Source organism: Salmo salar, chromosome 02 (genome assembly GCF_965601325.2).
Source record: "Salmo salar chromosome 02, fSalSal1, whole genome shotgun sequence".
NCBI lineage: Eukaryota > Metazoa > Chordata > Actinopteri > Salmoniformes > Salmonidae > Salmo > Salmo salar.
Genome location: NC_138292.1, coordinates 73,220,991 through 73,246,625, shown reverse-complemented (window position 1 = coordinate 73,246,625; position 25,635 = coordinate 73,220,991). Strand labels below are relative to the sequence as shown.

The following is a 25,635-nucleotide window of genomic DNA, read 5'->3' as shown; positions in this document are numbered from 1 at the left end:
ACTTATTTCAGGCATCATCATATTATATATCACATTATAGCCTATAGCCTGGTCCCAGATCAGTTTGTCCAGTCTTGCCAACTCCTATGGTCCCTGTCATGCCTGTCTGCTGGCTCATGGCTTATACAGTCCAAAGTGATCTGGACCCAGGCTACATAACTATGGAACAATAGGGAAGATACAGTTTGCCCTCTTCAAATTGTGTTTATTGGTCATATACAAAATAAAGTCAACTGTTTATCAACAAACAATACAGTATGTACATCAATAAATTAAAGGATCGATGACAAAACAGTTAATTCCCATGGTTACCAATACATCAGCATTACTTATCTACAAATAGCAAAAAAAGTACAATAATTTAGTTATGAATTAATAAATACTTACAATGAAATGGACTCACTGTCACTTTAGAGTGTTTCCCCATACAAAGTACTGTGACACTGCGATATAATAATGTATTACACCCCATAGAGAACATTTTACAAAACACAGATTTTTTTACATTTCCAGGTAATTTGTTACTAATATTTTCCATATTCACAAACTCTACTACTTGTTTTCATAGCTTTTCACTGATCATTGTATACTTTGGAGACACACACACAGACTGTGTCCCAAATTACACCTAATTCCCTTTATAGTGCACTACTTTTGACCAGGGCCCTGGTAGTGCACTATGAAGGGAATAGGGTGTCATTTGGGAGTCATATAGTCATGCTCACCAGTTGACCCAACATGTGGTGTGTTATGGGGAGGGGAGGGGGGGGTTATATAGATAAGCACTTTGTATAAAAGATATTGACCTCAGTCACACTGTACCTGCAGTTTATTAAGCTGACAACAACTTTTAGACGACCAACCACGACATCACTACTCATCAAGCTCTAGCAGTTCTAGCTCCGCCTCCTTCCTCAAGCCCCACCCAGTTTTTGCATATATAGACGTTCACTTGACAACAGTCACCACGACAACATTCATGTGTGCTCGACAACAAGAGGAACAAATCAACAAAACAATCAAAACTAAACAAACTGAACTAATATAACTTGCTGGTGGCACTTTTTGCTTTACGTTATCTAATTTGAGTATATTAAAATGTTTCTCCAAAAACCTTTAACACATTGCTCACAGAATGTTGAAACGCGACAGGACTTGCCACAATCAAAAGTAGAATAACAACATCAGAAGTTACAAAAGCAAATGGGGGGAGGAGAGAGAGATTACAAGGTCCAAAAACTCCATCAGAACAATTTCACAGATCACCAGTCAAACAATATATATTTTTTGCCCATTTAAAAGAGAATCAAAATAGATATTTTTACATATATATCACTACATACAGTACATACACCTAAATGCCAGATGGGTGAGTTTCAACGTTAAAGAGATAAGAAAAGGGTTATTTCTTCTCAAACATTTTCAGTCGATATTTGCAGCACTCTGTACTTTCTCGGTTGATCAAACCTGCAGATGGGTTATCAGTGCAACCATTCCTGTGGCTTTAACAGTTTTTGTACTTTTAACACCCCCTTTGCTCCTCCCTTCTTCCCCCCTTTCCTCCCCATTTAGCTACTGTGTGAAAAGAGAGAGAGATCAGAGCATTCCCATCTACTGCACAGCAGTAACTTCCATTAAAGCCTATGGCAGGGTTTCCCCAACCTATTATGAAGATGAAGCAAAAAATATTCAATACTGTCTAGGTTTGATATCTAGTTAACGGCAATAGAAGGGTGATTATAAAACCACGTGGAAATTGATCATTTGTACTCTAGAAGTTGCGGATAATTCAACTAAGTACCCAAATAACAAAAGAACCTACGTGGGTAAAACTGGACAGGCAAAAAAATGCTGTAACAAACTTCATGTCTGTGGGAAAACCTTGCTTTTAGACAGACCAAACCATACCCGGCCCACAGAATTATATTGAACAGTAGAATGGAAATGGGCCATCTCGGTACGGGAAACTTGCATTCTATAATTCTTGAATGACAGGATTTCTATGACCCGGCCCCTATATAAACAGATAGCAGACAACAGTGTTACTTCCCTGGCATTTACAGAATAGGATAAACAAACGAACGAAAACATCAGCAATGCAGTCTGCATGAAACATATCAACACATATAAATTATATACACAGAAAATAAAAGAATTATATAAATCACGTCACAAAAATATAACTTATTCAAAGAGCACGGGTGATGTAATCGTAGGTCCATATCCCAGTCTTTACACCCTTGCAGAAGTTTGGGTATCCTAGGATACGCTGTATCTTGTACCCAATCTCTTTATTCTCCCAGTTTGTCTAACTCATTTGGAATATTCAGGCTTTTATACATTTAGACGTTTTATTGAGATGCTAAATAAACAGTTCCTATTCAGAGAGACTTTGTAATTTATGTAATGCATGTTTATAACATTAATAACACGTGCATTAAGTATTAATAAACATTGTCAATTAATACAACCACCACTACTACATAAGGATATGGGCTGAGCATAGGTACCTTCGATTACATCACCCGCTTTAAATTAAAACAGCATCACGTATCCATAACGACAACATAGTGAACAATAATATTATCATTACCTCGTCACGTACTGTACATTACAACGTCACACCACCACGCGCTAGCCTCACGGTCACCATAACAACCACACGCGCCTAGTCACTAGAAAAACAAAGCTATCAACTTCAATAGTTAAGCCACTTTTGGTACAATTGCAAAAAAGAGGAGATATCAAACAATTTTTTCCTTGATTATTTTTTAAAGGTCTTTTATAAATAATGTAAAGATACTCTATGTAATTTATAAAATTCAAGATGTGACCATATGTAGACAAAGAATCCTTTGAAGAATACGTAACGTCACTCACACTGATAACTTTATGGTAAAACTTGTGAGAATTACACCCAACTAACAGATTGAACAGTCCACTATTTTAAAAACTGAAAATAAAAATGATTTTTAAATAATTAATTTTGACAGTTGAAATATTGGCCATGTCAACAAAATACCTCATAGTCATGGTAACGTTAGTATGTTATTGCCATTCCCAAAAAACCAAACAAAATAAAATCTAACAATAAATTTGAAAAACATTAAAATTGACAATATTTAAATTCTATACATTTTTGACTAAAATGTTGATTTTTCAGTTAGTTTTTGAATGGAGTAATTGCCTAGTCACATAAACACGTGTCAGTCAATGTAATCCCGATAGCTAATACTACAGTATTGTACACAACTCCAAGACAGACAGGAACAGGACAACACTTGGCGATTAGATGCCTAGACCCCTCTGGCCTGTATGGAGATTGGTAATATGGTGATAATTGGTCAGTGCATAACATTAAGCACAGGTAAACACACAGGTATCTGTAATAAAACACAACCTCTTTAGGCCTCCCGAGTGGCGTCATTACAGACCAAGGGTTCGATCCCAGGCTGTGTCGCAGCTGGCCGCAACTGGGAGACCCATGAGGCGGCGCACAATTGGCCCATCGTGCTCTAGCGACTCCCTATGGTGGGCCAGGCGCATGCATGCTGACTTCGGTCGGCAGTTGTACTGTGTTTCCTCCGACACATTGGTGCGGCAGGCTTCTGGTTCTTGGCAGGGTCATGTTTCGGAGGACGCATGGCTCTCGACCTTCGCCTCTCCCAAGTCCGTACGGGAGTTTCAGCGATGGGACAAGACTGTAACTACCAATTGGGGAGAAAAAAGGGTGAAAAGTACAAAAGAAAAGTGAAATAACCAAAACAACCTCTTCCTGAAGACCCTCACTTTTCTGAAAGTATCTTGTCTCTCTTGTGCAATGAGCCGTTACAAAATACAATTCTCTGTAATTTTTATGATAAAAAATTAAATAAATTGATGGCTCTGCAAGCTGTTTCTGCAAAACAAGGAAGTGCCTGTGAGTACGGAAGCCCATTGGGTAAAAAATAATTGTTTTCAGAGAAAACACGGCCAAATAGAATGATACCAAAACGAACGTCGGCCACGGATGAAGTTCACAGTATTCCATGACACAACACACGCATAACTACATTACATAAAAATTACAACTTTGGACCTTGTGTACAACAGTTACAAAATAACAGTAGAAACACAGTAATTACTATCCAGGGCGTGATATTTTCTCAAAGGGGGGCCACCTCACCTGATTCAATTCTGTCCTGTGCTCAATGACAATGCACTGACCAATGGTTTCATTTTTAAATAGTCCTAATTAGCTTCCTCTCCTCCTCTCCTTTCCCTCCCTTTTTCCTCTCATCCCTCCTTGACACAGCCCGCTACTAAGACCGCGCGTCCGTTTTCGACTTCACTATCGTGATGACACTCGTCGCTGCCACTTTCCCCGGTATGAGTGGCCCGATCACCGACCCAACCCCACCACCTCCCCTCTGACCCCCGACCCCTAACCCCACCCCTGGGCTCCTCGCCACAGTCCTTGCGAAACTCTGTAGCGCCTCGTACTTCGACCTCAGGTGATCGAGCTCCGCCCTCATGCTGGCGTTTTCCGACGCCAACTTATCCACTTCCTGTTGAAGCTGTGACTTCTGCTTCTCCAGCTCCTCCTTCTGGGTGACCCGTTTGACCCGGCAGCTGGCGGCATAGCCACGGTTCTTCAGGGTGCGCCGGCGCTGTTTAAGCTGCAGGATCTCATCCTTGGTGAGGCCGCGGAGGTGCTGGTTGAGCTCCCGGACGGACATAGTCACCAGCTCATCATCTGTCAGGGTGGTCCCATTCTCCCCCGGCTCCCTCTTCACCTGGAGGGAGGAGAGGGGGACGGGGGGAGGGAGGGAGGTGAGTTAGGAAGAAGACATGGACAGGCCGTAGTACACGTGTCAAACTCATTCCACTGAGGTCCTTGTGTCTGCGAGTTTTCGCTCCACCCTTGTACTTGATTGATGAATTAAGATCACTAATTAGTAAGGAACTCCCCTGACCTGGTTGTCTAGATCTTAATTGAAAAGAAGAAAAAAAAACCTTGGCCCTCCGTGGAATGACTTTGACACTTCTGTAGTAGCAGGTAAGAGAGAAAATACCTTACTTGGATACATTATCATATATTTCCACATCAGTCCAGAGCGAGTTCTCACCTTCAAGGCCTTGTTTCCCTTGTTAGTGGTCGACATGCCACGAGAACCACCCCCCTCTGGACACACCTGCAGACAGGAGGGAGAGAGAAAAGACATAATATGACATTTGAAACATCTTTATTTTTTGGGAATTTCTGTGAGTGTAATGTTTACTGTTCATTTTTGTTGTTTATTTCAATTTTGTTTATTATCTACTTCACTTGCTTTGGCAATGTTAACATATGTTTCCCATGCCAATAAAGGCCTTAAATTGAAATTGAATTGAGAGAGAGCGAGAGAGAGAAGAGGAGGCAGTGCTTAGCTCAGTATAAGAAAATCTGAAACTCATCCACAAACTGTCACAATGAAAGTGAGAACAGACACTCAAAGAAACACACACAGACACTTCCTGTTTGTTGGTGGTTAGTGTGGCAGTGCCTGTGGTGTCAGAGCTCTAGAACACCCAACAAGCGTTCTGATTGGTTGGCCAGGGACCAACAGGGAGAGAGATATGAGTATTTGGACAGAGTCCAGGGAATACCATACACATGGATAGAGAGAGAAAGAAGCAAGTAGATAAAGAGAGAGAAAGACACATAATGACATTTGAAATGCAATGTTTACTGTTCATTTGTATTGTTTATTAACATATGTTCCCCATGCCAATAAAGCCCTTAAATTGAAATTGAATTGAAAGACCAACAAAAAGAGAGAAGGGACAAACATGAGGGCTGTGAATGAGATGAGATCAATTCCACACACAGAGGTGCTAGCTGGGTCATTGCTCCACACAACAAGCCTCATTCAGTCAGAGGTGTGAAGACGCTGTCCCATTGCACTGTGTGTGTGTGTGTGTGTGTGTGTGTGTGTGTGTGTGTGTGTGTGTGTGTGTGTGTGTGTGTGTGTGTGTGTGTGTGTGTGTGTGTGTGTGTGTGTGTGTGTGTGTGTGTGTGTGTGTGTGTGTGTGTGTGTGTGTGTGTGTGTGTGTGTGTGTGATGAAGGGCAGCCATTGTTGCAACCGCTGAGCGATCATCATGAGACCAGTCAGGATGACTCAGCGTATTCCTGACCTCACCACTCTTCCCCTCTCCTTTCTCACTCTCTCTTCAATCCCTCCCTCTCCCACCCCTTCTCTTTCTCTCCCACTTCTCTCTATCGCTCCCTCCTCCTCCCCACCCTTCTTTCTCTCCCCCTTCTCTCCCCTCTCCCTTTTCCCACTACGCCTCATCCCACATCCATACCCTTCTTTCTCTCCCCTTATCTCCCCCACTACCCCACCTCTCTCTCCTGTTTGTTGGGTGACACTACTCCTTTGTCTCCTCTCTTTCACTTCTCCCTCACTCTTTCTCTCTTAACTCCCCCTTTTCTTGTTGTCTTTCTACATTTCACGCTCTGCTGCAAGTTAATAACTCTCTCTCTCTAATTCACAATTAGCCGGCACGTGTAGCATTACACTGATTGACCTCTCTCTCGTCACACCCCAAACTGCCTAGATCAATAGGACCCGCTCCCTCTGTTTTTCTAGGAAGGTGGGATGGAGGGTCTAGACAAGGGACTAAAATGTGAGTGGAGCTCTGAGGCTTTTATTTTCCTAATGAAGAAGAAGAAAAATGATGAATTAATTGAAAAAACAATGTAGGCCTATCGAGAAGCTGCTGTGGTCTTTTCAACGCGTCCATTCTATTACACACACACTCTACATTCCACAAAGCCCTGAGCTTCCAGGAATCTGTGCCAACGAGTCTCCTCTACCTATAAGTCACTAATGTTGGACACTACTTTACTACTGCAATAATACACCCACTACAACTACAATATTACTATACTACTACTACTACCACTGCTACTACTGCTACTACTACTGCTGTTGCTGCTACTACTGCTGTTGCTGCTACTATTACTGCTACTACTACTGCTGTTGCTGCTACTATTACTGCTACTACTGCTACTACCACTGCTACTACTACTACTACTGCTACTGCTACTACCACTGGTACTACTGCTGCTACTACCACTGCTACCACTCCACTACTACCACTACTGCTGCTACTACTACTACTAATATTACTGCTGCTACTGCTACTACTGCTACTACTGCATCTACTGCTACTTCTACTACTGCATCTACTGCTACTACTAGTATTACTGCTACTACTACTGCTACTACTACTACTACTACTGCTACTGCTACTACTGCTGCTACTACCACTGCTACTACCACTGCTGCTATTGCTACTACTGCTACTACCACTGCTACTACCACTACTACCACTACTGCTGCTACTAATATTACTGCTGCTACTGCTGCTACTGCTGCTACTGCTACTACTGCTACTACCACTACTGCTGCTAGTGTAACTGATGTGAAATGGCTAGTTAGTTAGAGACTTGAAGTAGGGTTTCCCCTTGCGTTGCAAGGGCCGCGGCTTTTGTAGCGCGATGGGTAACGATGCTTCGGTGGGTGTCAGTTGTTGATGTGTGCAAGGGTCCCTGGTTCGAGCCCGGGTTGGGGCGAAGAGAGGGACGGAACCTACACTGTTACACTACTACTACTACTAATATTACTGCTGCTACTGCATCTACTGCTACTACTGCATCTACTGCTACTGCTGCTGCTACTGCTACTACTACATCTACTGCTACTACTACTGCTACTACTACTGCTGCTACTACTACTGCTACATCTACTGCTACATCTACTGCTACTACTACTGCTGCTACTGCTACTACTACATCTACTGCTACTGCTACTACTGCTCATTCTGCTACTACTACTGCATCTACTGCTATTGCTACTACATCTACAACTACTACTGCTATTGCTACTGCTACTACTACTGCATCTACTGCTACTACTACTACTGCTACTACTGCTACATCTACTACTACTGCTACTACATCTACTGCTACTACATCTACTGCTACTGCTACTACTGCTGCTACTACTACTACTGCTACTGCTAATACTACTACATCTACTACTACTGCTACTACTACTGCTGCTGCTGCTACTACTACTACATCTACTGCTACATCTACTGCTACTACTACTGCTGCTACTGCTACTACTACATCTACTGCTACTGCTACTACTGCTACTACTGCTACTACTACTGCATCTACTGCTACTACTACTTCTACTGCTACTGCTACTGCTGCTACTACTACTACTACTGCTGCTGCTAATACTACTACTGCTGCTACTGCTACTACTGCTGCTACTGCTACTACTACTACTACTACTACTACTACTACTGCTACTACTGCTACTTCTACTACTACTGCTAATACTACTGCATCTACTGCTACTGCTAATACTACTACTACTGCTAATACTACTGCTACTGCTACTACTACTGCTGCTGCTGCTACTACTACTGCTACTACTACTACTGCTACTTCTACTACTACTGCTACTGCATCTACTGCTAATACTACTACTACTACTACTGTGACTGCTACTACATCTAATACTACTACTACTGCTACTACTACTGCTACTACTACTACTACTGCTACTACTACTGCTACATCTAATACTACTGCATCTACTGCTACTGCTAATACTACTGCTACTACTACTGCTACTACTACTGCTACTGCTACTACTACTGTTGCTGCTAATACTACTGCTACTACTACTGCTACTACTACTGCTACTGCTACTACTACTGTTGCTGCTACTACTACAATCAAAACTCCTCATACTGCATCCTTCTACTATAACTGCAACAGCAACAGCACTTAAACGCTATAATAGCTTTAATTCATGACATCATTGATGGATGATTGTTTGTTCTATATGTTTTCCTCATAACCTATCGGGACACAACTGAACACTTCAGAGGAGAGACACTACACAATGGATCAAAGAGAGAGATGGGGGGATGGGGAGGACTAGGGGGAGTAGGAGGACGTAAGGAGGGTTTTTTTTCTGCCAGGCTTGATCTTATTTCCCTTGTGGCCCAAAACCCCCTCACACACACATACACACACACACACACACACACACACACACACACACACACACACACACACACACACACACACACACACACCCGAAAGCCCCACCTCCGCCTACCCATGCCAGCGGGGTACACAAACAATGCACACAAAACCAGGAAATGACAGTGTACGCACACAAACACACAAAAGCACGCACAAGGGAACTCAAAGGCAAACATGTATATGAAAATATACATAGTGAGAGGAAGAAGTGGAGGCTGCCAGTAAGTTACCAAGGATGGAGAGTCTGCTGAGCAAAAACATCATAAACACACACACACACACACACACACACACACACACACACACACACACACACACACACACACACACACACACACACACACACACACACACACACACACACAGGTTCAAGGGGAGGAGGGCAGCTCAAGCCGTCCCACCACCATGCACCCTACTCATTACCGTGTAGCTATTGCTGTGTGGTCATTGCTAAAACAACCATTGTTGTGGCAGGCAGTATTTTATGGAGTGTCTGAAAGAACACTGACATCTTCAGAGCTGTTACAGCAGAGAGAAAGTGAGGGATGTAGGTGGGAGGACAAGAGAGAGAGAGGGAAGGAGGGAGGGACGAAGGGTGGAAAAGACAAAGAACAAGAAGGAGAAAAGAGGTGAAAAGGGAGAAGGGGAGAGGAAAAGGTGAAAAGGGAGAAGGGGAGAGGAAAAGGTGAAAAGGGAGAAGGGGAGAGGAAAAGGTGAAAAGGGAGAAGGGGAGAGGAAAAGGTGAAAAGGGAGAAGGGGAGAGGAAAAGGGAGAAGGGGAGAGGAAAAGGTGAAAAGGGAAAGGAGGGAGCGGGATGGAGGAGTGAAACAAGGCTGACGTCGTCTTCAGAGAGGATTGTTACAGTTAGAGAACAGAGAATAGTGCTGAGTAGGGAAAGAGAGGAGGAGAGTAGGAGAGTAGGAGGGAGGGAGGGAGGGAGGGAGGGAGGGAGGGAGGGAGGGAGGGAGGGAGGGAGGGAGGGAGGGAAAAGGGTAGAAGGAAAGAGAGAGGAGGAAGTGAGAGGGGTGGAAGAGGAGGGGGGATGGAATAAGGAGGGATGATGTGGAGAGAGGAGGGGAAGGAGAGAAAGAGAGGATGAAAAAAGTGAGGAGGGAGGGAGGGGTGGGGAAAGCTCTTGGTCGAATCTGCATCCTCAACACATTTCTATGAACTGGACGGAGGGAGGGAGGAGGGGAGAGAGAGAGAGGGATTGGGGTTGAGGAGGAGTGAAAAACTCCTGAACTCAGCAAGGGGACTAAAAACACCAATTCTAAAGTTCTGAAGTTGATCCGACACTAAAAAACTGCTGTCGCTAGCTCTCTCTCTCACACACACAGACACACACACACAAAATAAGTCTTGCTGAAACATCAAAATATGGTAGAAGAAAATGTAACACAGTGAGGTCAGAAATCAGGAGGAAATTGTAACACAGTGATGTCAGAAATCAGTAGGAAAATGTAACAGTAAGGTCAGAAATCAGTAGGAAAATGTAACAGTAAGGTCAGAAATCAGGAGGAAAATGACAGTTCACATTAGATTCTTTAATGATACCAGTAGATTGACAGCTATACAGTGCCAACTGCCAAGCAATAAGGAATGTGTGTGTGTGCTTCCTGTTTACAAGCAAAAACTCTAACAGGAAGTACCAGTGACGCTGGTAGTTCCTCAATACGGACGTTGTCTAATGAAGCAGATGCTAATCTAAATGACTGTTTCGCTAGCACAGACTGGAATATGTTCTGGGATTCATCCAATAACATTGAGGAGTTTACCACATCAGTCACCGGCTTCATTAATACTGAGCTAAAGGCTAGAGCTGCCGCTTTCAAGGAGTAGGACACTAATCCAGACGCTTATCAGAAATCCTGCTATGCCCTCCGACAAGCCATCAAACAGGCAAAATGTCAATACAGGACTAAGATCGAATCCTACTCCACCGGCTCTGACACTCGACAGATGTGGCAGGGCTTGCAAACTATGCCTTCTATGCTCGCTTTGAGGCAAGCAAGCCTGAACCATGCATGAGAACACCAGCTGTTCTGGACGACTGTGTGATCTCGCTCTCCATAGCCGATATAAGTAAGACCTTTAAACAGGTTAACATTAACAAGGCCGCGGGGCCAGACAGAATACAAGAACACGTCCTCGGCGCATGCACTGACTAGCTGGCAAGTGTCAAGAATGGCAAGATAACCTGTCATATTACTATCGCCCCGTAGCACTCACATCTGTAGCATGAAATCTTTTGAAAGGTTGGTCATGGCTCACATCAACACCATCATCCCAGAAACTCTAGACCCACTCCAATTCGCATACCGCCCCAACAGATCCACAGATGACACAATCTCTATTGCACTCCACACAGCCCTCACCCACCTGGACAAAAATAATACCTTTGTAAGAAACTGTTCATTGACTACAGCTCAGCATTCACCATAGTCCCCTCCAAGCTCATCACCAAGCTCATGACCCTGGGACTGAACACCTCCCTCTGCAACTGGTTCCTGGTCTTCCTGATGGACCGCCCCCAGGTGTTGAAGATAGGCAACAACATTTCCACCACGCTGACCATCAACACGGTGGCCCCACAGGGGTGTGTGCTTAGTCCCCTGCTGCACAACTGTGTGGACACGCACAACTCCAACACCATCATCAAGTTACCTGACGACACAACGGTGGTTGGACTGATCACCAACGATGATGAGGCACCATATAGGGAGGAGGTCAGGGACCTGGCAGTGTGGTGCCACGACAACAACCTCTCCCTCACCGTCAGCAAGGCAAAAGATGTGATTGTGGACTATAGGAAACAGAAAGGTGAGCAAGCCCCCATCCACTGCGGGTTAAGAGATTCAAGTTCCTCTGTGTCCACATCACTAAGGAATTAACATGGTCCATAGACAAACCTCCTCAGCTGTGAAGAGGGCACAAATTATATGTACATAGCTATCATAATTACCTTGCACCCCTGCACATTGACTCAGTACTGGTACACTCTGTACAGTATATACACATGTTATTTTTACTCCTTATTGTTATTACGTTATTAATTGTGTATTTATTCCTCGTGTCACTATTTATATACAATTATTATTATTAAAATTTTTTATCTGTATCTTTCTCTCTGCATTGTTGGAAAATAAAATAGCATTTCACTGTTAGTCTACACCTGTTGTTTACCAAGCATGTGACAAATAACATTTCATTTGATTTTGTGCGTGTTTGTGTGTGTGTGTGTGTGTGTGTGTGTGTGTGTGTGTGTGTGTGTGTGTGTGTATATGTAAAAAAAATTTTAAAGTGCATTTCTTTTTAGGGGGTGGATCAGCTTTAACATTGTGGATAGATTGTTGCTTCCATCAATGTAATTGTCTGCATAATTTCCAATCCCCTATATATTTTTGGGGAAAATCTGCACTACCGTTCAAAAGTTTGGGGTCACTTAGAAATGTCCTTGTTTTGAAAGAAAAGCAAATGTTTTTGTCCATTAAAATAACATCAAATTGATCAGAAATACAGTGTAGACATTGTTAATGTTGTAAATGACTACTGTAGCTGGAAACGGCAGATTTTTTATGGAATATCTACACAGGTGTACAGAGGCCCATTATCAGCAACCATCACTCCTGTGTTCCAATGAAACATTGTGTTAGCTAATCCAAGTTTATCATTTTAAAAGGCTAATTGATCATTAGAAAATCCTTTTGCATTATGTTAGCACAGCTGAAAACTGTTGTGCTGATTAAAGAAGCAATAAAACTGGTCTTCTTTAGACTTGTTGAGTATCTGGAGCATCAGCATTTATGGGTTTGATTACAGGCTCAAAATGACCAGAAACAAAAAACTTTATTCTAAAACTCGTCAGTCTATTCTTGTTCTGAGAAATGAAGGCTATTCCATGCGAGAAATTGACAAGAAACTGAAGATCTCGTACAACGCTGTGTACTACTCCCTTCACAGAACAGTGCAAACTATCTCTAACCAGATTGGAAATAGGAGTGGGAGGCAGGAGGACAAGTACATTAGAGTGCCTAGTTTGAGAAACAGACGCCTCACAAGTCCTCAACTGGCAGCTTCATTAAATAGTACCCTTAAAACACCAGTCTCTATGTCAACAGTGAAGAGGCGACTACGGGATGCTGGCTTCTAGGCAACTGTGCTATTTCACATAGGTTCTGAACCTATATGCATTTTACAGACCCCGTATGTTTTACCTTTGTTATCTGGTTGTTATTAGTCCCAACCTCCAGCTCCATTCAACCCCTCCCATCTATTTCTTAACACCATCCGTATTGGATTTCTATTTGCCATATATTTTTCAACTGTGCTGTGATGCTTCACAAAAATACTGAACCTTTCTATTCTCATGGTCTCTACAGATTGTAAATTAAAGATAAACATTATTGCTAAAATAATTATTATATTATTGATAGATTGACTATGACTTTTCAAATCACCCAGTAGTGCTCTCTGCAGCGTTAGTTCTAGGTAAATGCTGCAATTCTTCAGCCATTACTGGACCTGTGACCAAAAAAAAATAGATATGGACCGTATCAAAATAAATGATCTAATGACTCTGCTTCCTCGCAGCAGCATCTGCAGAGCTGGGAAAATTGTATCCCCCATATATATATATATATATATATAACATAACATTCTACTGGTTGCAAGAATTTTGTATAATAATTTAAGTTGAAAAATTTGAAGTTTTGAATCTGGCGTCGTTTTGTGCATTGGAATCGGTACATCGAAAATCTCTTCCCAACTATTTAGCAATTTATATGGCACAGCTGTCAATTTTTTGGTCCTTAAATGAAAATAGTATATATTTTTATTTATCACAATTTTCTTTAGCCAATTTTGGTCTTTAATGCAGGGCCGACAAAAGCTGACTGACTAATCTTGTTTGAGGGAGAACCGTTCGCTACGGCCTCCCACAACATTCACCCAAACAACTCCTTAGAAAGAGGCACCTTGCTTACTGGAGTTACACACACACACACACACACACACACAACCCCCCTAATTAACCGTATTATAGACTACTTTTGTGGCCTGTGTGCGTGCGTGTGTGTGCGTGCATGTGTATGTGTGTGCGAGCGTGTGGTGTGTGTATAAATAAACTTGCACAGAGAGAAGGTGGGGTTAACAACAGAAGTCAAGCCTCAGACAGACAATGTGTGCACCATATTCCCTACATTAGGGATGGGCAACTGGCGGCCCGCAGTCCACATGCGGCCTTTTGAAGGCATGTGGACCAATAATAACAAAACATTTTTTTTTAATTCAGTCAGGGTCTCAACTGAGTGTTGAGAGTTAGAATAATAGAATACACAGGGTGAATTTAGAAAATTTGTTGTGCATCAGCAGTCACTCAATTAGCCCAAGTCAGCCATTTTTGGGGGGATTAGTAAATGATACTAGCGTCCAGCTATCTAAACTTGTAGTAAGCATGGCCCGAATTATCGACCGGGATGAGGCCTATTGATCATTAGTTTCATATAAAAACTACAAATATTTGCCTCCAACCTACAGCAAAATGTCTATAATTGCAGGAAATTAGCTGTAAAACTGCAAATTCTTCTCTCTGCCCCATGGCAAAATCTGTAGAATTACAGCAAACTTGCTTTAAAACGGCTAAATGTTTCCTACGCTTCGTGGCAAAATGTGCAGAATTGCAGTAAACGAACATGAAAACGTATTTTTGTAATCTTCGCTGTCACAAGGGGGGCAGGATGTAGGTACACAGACCCAAGACCCACTGTGGCCCCTCATGATGAGTTCCGTTTTTTTGTGACCCCCACCTCAATCAAAGTTGCCCATCCTTGCCCTACATAGTGCACTACTTTTGACCAGGGCCCATCTAAATTAGTGCACTATACAGGGAATAGGGTGCCACTTGGTGAGCAGCAAGTAAATTAATCTGTCCTTATTCCCTGACTGTATAATCTGATGTAATCTAATATAATCCCATACAGAACAACAGTCTGATCAGTGGCTTTATATCTGTCTGCTAATCTCTAATGCAGGTTGTGGATTCTGCTAAATGGCTCTGTGATGATCGTTATGGAGATAGAGAAGCAGAGAAAACAGGAGAGAGAGAGAGCATGAATAAGGGAGAGAAAGAGAGTTTGAGAAAAAGCAAATAAGGGAGAGAGAGAGAGACAGGCATATCAAAAATAGACTAAAAACCTCAGAGCTCCACTAGTTTTTTAATCCCTTCTCTCGACCCTCCATCTCTCCTTCCTAGAAAAACAGAGAGAGCAGGTCTTATTGATCTAGGCAGTTTGAGGTGTGACGAGAGAGAGGTCAATCATTTAAGTGTAACGCTTCGTGTGCCGGCTAATTGTGAATTAGAAATCAGTTCAGTGATAATGGAGAGAGAGAAAGAGCGACAGAGAGAGAGAGAGAGAGAGTAGGGAAGTTATTAACTTGCAGCAGAGTGTGAAATATGACAGACAACAAGAAAATAGAGAGAGAGAAAACAAGAAGATGGAGAGAGAACAGAGGGAGTTGAGAGAGAGAGAAAACAAGAAGATGGAGAGAGAACAGAGGGAGTTAAGAAAGAGAAAACGAGAAGATGGAGAGAGAACAGAGGGAGTTAAGAAAGAGAAAACGAGAAGATGGAGAGAGAACAGAGGGTGTTGAGGGAGAGAGTGAAAGAGATGAGAAAGGTGTAGATAGGGAGGAGAGATGAGCAAAGAAAGAAAGAAAGAAAGAAAGAAAGAAAGAAAGAAAGAAAGAAAGAAAGAAAGAAAGAAAGAAAGAAAGAAAGAAAGAAAGAAAGAAAGAAAGAAAGAAACAAACAAACAAACAAACAAACAAAGAAACAAAGAAACAAAGAAACAAAGAAGACACAAAAGAATAGCTAAAAAAATGGAGCAACATTTTTCACTTTTCTGCCAGAGTACGGAAATAAAGTGTTGTGTGTGTGTTTCCCCAATCGCAGGTAGTAGTCTGAGTGTGTGATGATAAATTCCCTAACACCAGCACAAAATGTGCACCATCAGGGGATCGAGGCTCCGGCACCTTTTCATTTTTTATTTAGTAAGGGCTTTTCACAGAGGAGAAAAACCTTGTAGGTTAATTTAGTTCTCCCCTGCTAACAGGGTGAGAGTATGTACTGTCTATGAGGTGTGGTGTGTGTGTGTGTGTGTGTGTGTGTGTGTGTGTGTGTGTGTGTGTGTGTGTGTGTGTGTGTGTGTGTGTGTGTGTGTGTGTGTGTGTGTGTGTGTGTGTGTGTGTGTGTGTGTGTGTGTGTGTGTGTGTACTCAGCACCTAGATGGGGCGGCAGGTAGCCTAGTGGTTAGAGCATTGAACTAGTAACCAAAAGGTTGCTAGATTGAATCCCTGAGCTGACAAGGTAAAAATCTGTCGTTCTGCCCCTTAACCCACTGTTCCTAGGCCATCATTGTAAATAAGAATTTGTTCATAACTGACTTTAAATAAAGGTTAAATAAAAAAATAAGTTGGGATTTAATCTTCATCATCATCATGGATAACGTGAGGGAGTAAGAGATAATGGTAGAAAAGACAACGAAAGAGAGGTGAGGGGTAGAATAAATAAAACAGCATCCCTGGGAAGAGAGAGAGAGAGAGACAGAGAGAGAGAGTGGGGCAGAGAGGGAGAGAGAGAGAGAGTGGGGCAGAGAGGGAGAGAGAGAGAGACTGGGGCAGAGAGGGAGAGAGAGAGAGACTGGGGCAGAGAGGGAGAGAGAGAGAGAGCTGGGGCAGAGAGGGAGAGAGAGAGAGACTGGGGCAGAGAGGGAGAGAGAGAGAGAGAGAGACTGGGGCAGAGAGGGAGAGAGAGAGAGACTGGGGCAGAGAGGGAGAGAGAGAGAGACTGGGGCAGAGAGGGAGAGAGAGAGACTGGGGCAGAGAGGGAGAGAGAGAGAGACTGGGGCAGAGAGGGAGAGAGAGAGAGACTGGGGCAGAGAGGGAGAAAGAGAGAGAGTGGGGCAGAGAGGGAGAGAGAGAGAGACTGGGGCAGAGAGGGAGAGAGAGAGAGTGGGGCAGAGAGAGAAGAGGCAGAGTGAGAGAGAGAGAGAGAGAGAGAGAGAGAGAGAGAGAGAGAGAGAGAGGACAAGACTCCAGCCCACTTGTTGGCAGAGATCTCCTAGCTCCGTAGCGCTACCAGTTAAAAGCAACAGTGTGTTAGCGTGTTTGCACGTGGAATCGATTGATGCAGGCACAGAGAGTGCGAAAACAACCTCTCTCTTTCAGCTTTCACTGGAAGGGATTAGTGTTTCAAACCCTCACTGCACATTGTCTATTAAAGGCCAGGTTACTTTCCAATTCTCTTCCTCCTAAATTTAATATCATTAGCTTTTTGGGAGGAGGTAGAGAATGCATCTCTTCAGTTTCAGAGTATATTTCCCATCATGAGAAGACAAGAGAGATGTTATGACTGTATAGTAAAAATTATCTCTATCCAGGAGGTAAAAACCCTGGGAAACTATTGATTCTCATTGTACCAACATGGAGTATGTGTTGTGGTGTGGTTTGAGTGTGGTTTGAGTGTGTTTTGAGTGTGTTTTGAGTGTGGTTTGAGTGTGCGAGTGGAGAATTGGGGTGGGGGGGGGGGGGGGTGTTTCAGGGTGTGTGTATACAAATTATCTGTTGATTCTTAGAAAAGAGACACCATCATCACCCACAGAGAAGAAGTGTGTGTTGGTGTGTGTGTTTTAGTCTGGGGCTGTATTTGAGGTGTGGCGTTCCCTCTCTCCTTCTTTTCCATTCTTCTTTCCTTCCTTCCCTCGTGTTGTTAAATGTGTTATAATACAGTAGCAAACTCATCACCACACTGCAGTTGAAAACTGCGGCAAGTTGAAAAACACAGAAAGATGATGCAATACAAAGACAACCCTGAGTCTCCTCTCACAGAGCCCAGCACTCTATACTCTACCCTTCTCCTGAGTCTCCTCTCACAGAGCCCAGCACTCTATACTCTACCCTTCTCCTGAGTCTCCTCTCACAGAGCCCAGCACTCTATACTCTACCCTTCTCCTGAGTCTCCTCTCACAGAGCCCAGCACTCTATACTCTACCCTTCTCCTGAGTCTCCTCTCACAGAGCCCAGCACTCTATACTCTACCCTTCTCCTGAGTCTCCTCTCACAGAGCCCAGCACTCTATACTCTACCCTTCTCCTGAGTCTCCTCTCACAGAGCCCAGCACTCTATACTCTACCCTTCTCCTGAGTCTCCTCTCACAGAGCCCAGCACTCTATACTCTACCCTTCTCCTGAGTCTCCTCTCACAGAGCCCAGCACTCTATACTCTACCCTTCTCCTGAGTCTCCTCTCACAGAGCCCAGCACTCAATATACCGGGTCAAATATAACCTTATTCAGTACCGGCCCCCAGGGGTCAAATATAACGTTATTCAGTACCGGCCCCCAGGGGTCAAATATAACGTTATTCAGTACCGGCCCCCAGGGGTCAAATATAACGTTATTCAGTACCGGCCCCCAGGGGAGAGGAGACTCATCAAAGAAGAGAACTCACTATGACCATACTGATCAGAGAGGGATCGCTGTTGGTTTCTGTGAGAGGTTTAACTATAAGAAATTGATATCTACCATAGTAGACATATAACACAGTGGATATCTAACATAGTGGATATAGTAGACATCTACCATAGTGGATATCTACCATAGTGGATATAGTAGATATAGTATAGTAGATTACACAGTGGATATCTAACACAGTGGGTATCTAACACAGTAGATATCTAACACAGTAGATATCTAACATAGTGGATATCTAACACAGTGGATATCTAACACAGTGGATATCTAACACAGTGGATATCTAACACAGTGGATATCTAACATAGTGGATCTCTAACACAGTGGATCTCTAACACAGTGGATCTCTAACACAGTGGATATCCAACACAGTGGATATCTAACACAGTGGATATCTAACATAGTGGATATCTAACACAGTGGATATCTAACACAGTGGATATCTAACATAGTGGATATTTAACATAGTGGATATCTAACACAGTGGATATCTAAGTGGATAGGCGTAACTTCATCTGCCAATTGTCTTAATCAGTATTTACATAACTCCTACACTGAAAGGATGTTGTGAAATCTACAAAAGTCCCAATGTAAACAGACCCTACCATCTCTCTCACACGCACACAAACACACGCCCGCGCAGCAGTGTGTGTGTGTGTGTGTGTGTGTGTGTGTGTGTGTGTGTGTGTGTGTCTGTGTGTGAGTGTGTGTGTATGTGTGTGTGTGTGTGTGTGTGTGTGTGTGTGTGTGTGTGTGTGTGTGTGTGATTATGCAGTAGTATGGTAGTTCCTGCTTACACCATATTTCATCATCATTACTGAAGGAAGAAACTCTCCACTATTGATCTGATGCTGCTTCTAATCTCTTTCTCCTCTTTTTCACGCTCTTCATCCCTCTCTCTTCATCTCCCTCCCTCTTTCTCTCTTTCATGCTCTTCATCCCTCTCTTTCTTTCCTCATCTTCCTCCCTCTCTCTCTCTCCTCTCACGCTCTTCATCCCTCTCTCTTTCTTTCCTCATCTCCCTTCCTATTTCTCTCTCTCTCCTCTCTTTCACGCTCTTCATCCCTCTCTCTTTCTTTCCTCATCTCCCTCTTCCTCTCTCCCTCTTTCTCTCTCTCTCTCCCTCTTCTCCTCTCTCTTCCTTTCTTCTCCCTCGATCTCGCTCTCTACTTCTCTCCCTGTTCCTCCCTCTTTCTCTTGCTCTACCTCTTCTCTCCCTGTTCCTCCCTCTCCCTTTCCTCTCCCTCCATATCTCCCTCTCTTCCTGCTCCCTCTCTCTTTCTCCATTTCCTCTCTCTATGAACAGCTTTCAAGTTTTCCTCAGCGTATCATATCGTATCATATCATATAGTAGTGTATCATATCGTATCATATCATATAGTAGTGTATCGTATCATATCATATCATATAGTAGTGTATCATATCGTATCATATAGTAGTGTATCATATCGTATCATATCATATAGTAGTGTATCGTATCATATCATATCATATAGTAGTGTATCATATCATATCATATTGTAGTGTATCATATCATATCATATAGTAGTGTATCATATCGTATCATATCATATAGTAGTGTATCATATCATATCATATAGTAGTGTATCATATAGTAGTGTATCATATCGTATCATATAGTAGTGTATCATATCGTATCATATCATATAGTAGTGTATCATATCATATCATATAGTAGTGTATCATATCGTATCATATAGTAGTGTATCATATCATATCATATCATATAGTAGTGTATCGTATCATATCATATCATATAGTAGTGTATCATATCATATCATATCATATAGTAGTGTATCATATCATATCATATAGTAGTGTATCATATCGTATCATATAGTAGTGTATCATATAGTAGTGTATCATATCATATCATATACTAGTGTATCGTATCATATCATATAGTAGTGTATCATATCGTATCATATAGTAGTGTATCATATCGTATCATATCATATAGTAGTGTATCATATCATATCATATAGTAGTGTATCATATCGTATCATATAGTAGTGTATCATATCGTATCATATCATATAGTAGTGTATCGTATCATATCATATCATATAGTAGTGTATCATATCATATCGTAGTGTATCATATCATATAGTAGTGTATCATATAGTAGTGTATCGTATCATATCATATAGTAGTGTATCATATCATATCATATAGTAGTGTATCATATCATATAGACCAGTTTCAAACACATCCCAGTGGTAAACAAGATCATGACTAGTACAGACACACACACACACACACACACACACACACACACACACACACACACACACACACACACACACACACACACACACACACACACACACACACAAGAAAACAAACACAAACACATAGCCTAGTCCCAAAAAAAACACTCAGGAATGCAAAACACAATCATCCATAAGGTGAAGCCTAAACAAACAGAATAGCACACACACATGACAGATGGATAATGATTACCCTGAGAGGGTGTTTGTTCAGAACCACCTGCCACATTACTCATGTAGAGACATAAACTCAGAAAAAACGTCCTCTCACTGTCAACTGCGTTTATTTTCCACAACCTAACATGTGTAAATATTTGTATGAACATAATAAGATTCAACAACTGAGACATTAACTGAACAAGTTCCACAGACATATGACTAACAGAAATGGAATAATGTGTCCTTGAACAAAGGGGGGGTCAAAATCAAAAGTAACAGTCAGTATCTTGTGTGGCCACCAGCTGCATTAAGTACTGCAGTGCATCTCCTCCTCATTGACTGCACCAAATTTGCCAGGTCTTGCTGTGAGATGTTACCCCATTCTTCCACCAAGGCACCTGCAAGTTCCCGGACATTTCTGGGGGGAATGGCCCTAGCCCTCACCCTCCAATCCAACAGGTCCCAGACGTGCTCAATGGGATTGAGATCCGGGCTCTTCGCTGGCCATGGCAGAACACTGACATTCTTGTCTTGCAGGAAATCACGCACAGAACGAGCAGTATGGCTGGTGGCATTGTCATGCTGGAGGGTCATGTCAGGATGAGCCTGCAGGAAGGGTACCACATGAAGGAGGAGGATGTCTTCCCTGTCACGCACAGCATTGAGATTGCCTGCAATGACCACAAGCTCAGTCCGATGATGCTGTGACACACCGCCCCAGACCATGATGGACCCTCCACCTCCAAATCGATCCCACTCCAGAGTACAGGCCTCGGTGTAAAGCTCATTCCTTCGACGATAAACGCGAATCCGACCATCACCCCTGGTGAGACAAAATCGCGGCTCGTCAGTGAAGAGCACTTTTTCCCAGTCCTGTCTTGTCCAGCGACGGTGGGTTTGTGCCCATAGGCAACATTGTTGCCAGTTGTGTCTGGTGAGGACCTGCCTTACAACAGGCCTACAAGCCCTCAGTCCAGCCTCTCTCAGCCTATTGTGGACAGTCTGAGCACTGATGGAGGGATTGTGTGTTCCTGGTGTAACTCGGGCAGTCGTTGTTGCCATCCTGTACCTGTCCCGCAGGTGTGATGTTTGGATGTACCCATCCTGTGCAGGTGTTGTTACATGTGGTCTGCCACTGCGAGGGCGATCAGCTGTCCGTCCTGTCTCCCTGTAGCACTGTCTTAGGCGTCTCACAGTACGGACATTGCAATTTATTTTCCTGGCCACATCTACAGTCCTCATGCCTCCTTGCAGCATGCCTAAGGCACGTTCACGCAGATGAGCAGGGACCCTGGGCATCTTTCTTTTGGTGTTTTTCAGAGTGGGTAGAAAGGACTCTTTAGTGTCCTAAGTTTTCATAACTGTGACCTTAATTGCCTACCGTCTGTAAGCTGTTAGTGTCTTAACAACAGTTCCACAGGTGCATGTTCATTAATAGTGTTGAAGATCTGTGAAGTTATTTGGATTTTTACGAATTATCTTTGAAAGACAGGGTCCTGAAAAAGGGACGTTTATTTTTTTGCTGAATTTAGCTTTCTGAGTTCTTACCCTGTGTTTCATCAGCTACATTCATCTCTCTCTCTCCACACTGAGCATACAAAACATTAAGAACACCTTCCTAATATTGAGCTGCACCACCTTTTGCCCTCAGAACAGCCTCAATTCGTCGGACATGGACTCTACAAGGTGTCAACAGCGTTCCACAGGGATGTTGGCCCATGTTGACTCCAATGCTTCCCACAGTTGTGTCAAGTTGGCTGGATGTCCTTTGGGTGGTGGACCATTCTTGATACACACAGGACACTGTTGCGCGTGAAAAACCCTGCAGCGTTGCAGTTCTTGACACAAACCGGTGCGCCTGGCACCTACTACCATACCCTGTTCAAAGGCACTTAAATCTTTTGTCTTGCCCATTCACCCTCTGAAGGGCACACACAATCCATGTCTCAAGGCTTAAAAATCCTTCTATAACCTGTCTCCTCCCCTTCATCTACACTGATTGAAGTGGATTTAACAAGAGACATCAATAAGGGATCATAGCTTTCATCTGGATTCACCTGGTCAGTCTGCCATGGAAAGGTGTTCCTAATGTTTTGTACACTCAGTGTACATGAGGGAGAGAGAAGGAAAAAGTATACAGAGATAAAACACAGAAAACAGAGAGCGAGAGCATGTGTGTGTGCGTGTGTGCGTGTGTGTGTGTGTGTGTGTGTGTGTGTGTGTGTGTCTGTTACACTGTGACTCTACATCTGGGTTAGACACCTGTTCCACCGTGAGAAAGGCAGTCAAGTTGCAAAATGTTCACTGTAAATTTATGGCAACTGTAAAAAGAGATACTTTACAATCCTTTCCTAACCTCCAACATACACCTTCCACACACACACCCCCACCCCACACCACCCACCCACACACCCACCCACTTAGTTTCTTTGAATTGTGCTTCCGCCTGCTGTTACAGCAGCACACACACCCAGGGGCTACGCTGCATGTCTCAGTGTCTCGCAGATGTGCACCACACACACACACACACACACACACACACACACACACACACACACACACACACACACACACACACACACACACACACACATACACACACACACACACACACACACACACACACACACACACACACACACAGCTAAAGGCACTGTGGTAAGTAACAAGTGAAAACACCATCTGTCAAGTGAGAGTGTTTTCTTCCTCTCAGCATTTTCTCTGGAATGCCTTGAAGACAAAACACTCCTTGTTCTCCCTCTGTATCTCTCATTCTATTTCTCCTTTCTTCATCTCTCACTCCATTCTCCCTGCTCCGACACAATCAGCAAAGTTGTGTGTGTGTGTGAAAAGTTGCTAACATAAGCATCGGTCAGCATTAAATTACTTGTGAACAACTCCAGAGGGATGAGAAATGCAATGGCTAGCACGGATTAAGATGATATGGTGCCGTGCGTGCGTATGTGCGTGTGTTTGCTAAGAAGCGTCAACCTTGGAGTGGGGGCGCTTGTTTCTCAAACACAACTATTTTATTATCATCATCATCATTACATGGTGCTTGCTTACTTTAAGCTATGGATTTATATAGGTAAAGCTTGCTCTGCAATCTGAATTGACCGCCGATGTTCAGTTCACCTTTAGCTGAATTTCGACCAATCATGTAAACACGCCCCATATAACACATGCATAATAAAGCAAGATTTATATGAATCAACAGTCGCTTATTTAAAAAACATATATATAATTTTGAACCGTGTAGGCTACTGTATTTTCCCACCACTGCAATGGTGTAGCAATATTTAGGCGCAACAAGCACGAACCGTTCCTCTCCCCTCCTCCCGCTAGCTAGACCTTTGTCCTCCCGCCGGTGCCATGTTGCCATGGCTCCCTCGCTCCCGTGCCAATACTCAGCTCGCGCAACCGTCGAGCGAGAAACACAACGTTGTGATGAATCAGCAAGCATGTCTTCCGCTATTACTGTTACTACCATGAACTGTATGTGGCTGTCGCGCGAAATAAACCGGAAAAAAAACGTTTAGAAATAATACTTCCCTAAATACGAATTACGGGAAAATGATTTGATCCAAATAAAAGGAGAGGTGGAGGCTAGACGTCTTAAACTGTAACCCCCTTGCCCCCCGACACCAAAAAATAAATACAATTTGCCATGCATTTGTCTCTTTCACTCTTGACACACACATGCCTTGGCAACATTAAACTAAGGCACACACAATTATAAACATCAAGATAACTAGAAAGTGACGTCGAGTTTACACTATCATCATTATGCAACGTTAACAACTCCCTAAAAACAGCTGTTATGAATCTTACCTCTGAAATAGCAACAGACAGACACACGCTGACCGCGCTCGCGGTTGTTGCGTCCCTATCCAGTGCGGCCCGTTTTCCGCTCCGCTCCGGTTGCTTCCGTTTCAGCACTCGAACACTCGGACAGTTCTTCTGCTGTGAATCTCTCCAGCCACCTAACCTATAACCACGTTTTCTAGACAGTTCCAACTCGGCTACACACCTCGAATCCACGCTATATCTTCCTCTTCCTTCTCTAGCTAGGCTACTCTATGTAAACCGATTTACGATATCTGATTTCTGAAAACCAGGGGGGGATTCCCAGTCCCCCCGTAACTCTCGATATGATCAATCTATCTCGCAATGAAGTTATCAAAAATATTCCCAACCGCCACACATGTTGTTCTCTCTGCACTGTAGTGCGATGCTATAGCCTAGCCTACGTATGACAAGCAAGCCCTTTCTTTGTCTACTTTATCTATGAAAGCCCCCACTCAGTGTGGTTGGCATGGCTTGTGCATGTAGCCTATGGCTGGCAGGCTGGCTAACCACCTAATCGTGATGAATCAGCAGCACACAGCAGGCAGGGAGGCAGAGAGAGAGAGAGAACGGCACAGCACAGTGAGGCTAGCCCTTTAAAACGGCGTGTCTAGCGCTCCAACGGCATGATGTCGCTGCGCCCGCAATCAGCAGCGCACACACCCGGGCGGGCGGGCGCGACGTAGAGAAGAGTAGAGCAGAGCGCGTGCCCACTCAG

General features: G+C 43.3%; 1 protein-coding gene across 2 annotated transcripts; it reads right to left on the bottom strand.

Annotated features, from left to right (window-relative positions):
* Nucleotides 1-190: 190 nt before the first annotated feature.
* On the bottom strand, nt 191-25,635 carry LOC106592261 (transcription factor MafG). Of its 2 annotated transcripts, XM_014183592.3 has the most exons (4): nt 24,903-25,635; nt 15,288-15,341; nt 5,109-5,174; nt 191-4,775 (listed from the first exon to the last, which is right to left on the bottom strand). In XM_014183592.3, exons 3-4 carry the CDS (start codon nt 5,142-5,144, stop codon nt 4,302-4,304), a joined length of 510 nt encoding a protein of 169 aa, XP_014039067.3. In that variant the 5' UTR covers nt 5,145-5,174; nt 15,288-15,341; nt 24,903-25,635; the 3' UTR covers nt 191-4,301. The 2 variants fall into 2 exon arrangements, with proteins under 2 accessions (XP_014039067.3, XP_014039060.3); XM_014183585.3 differs by lacking the exon at nt 15,288-15,341 and having other exon boundaries at nt 24,903-25,631.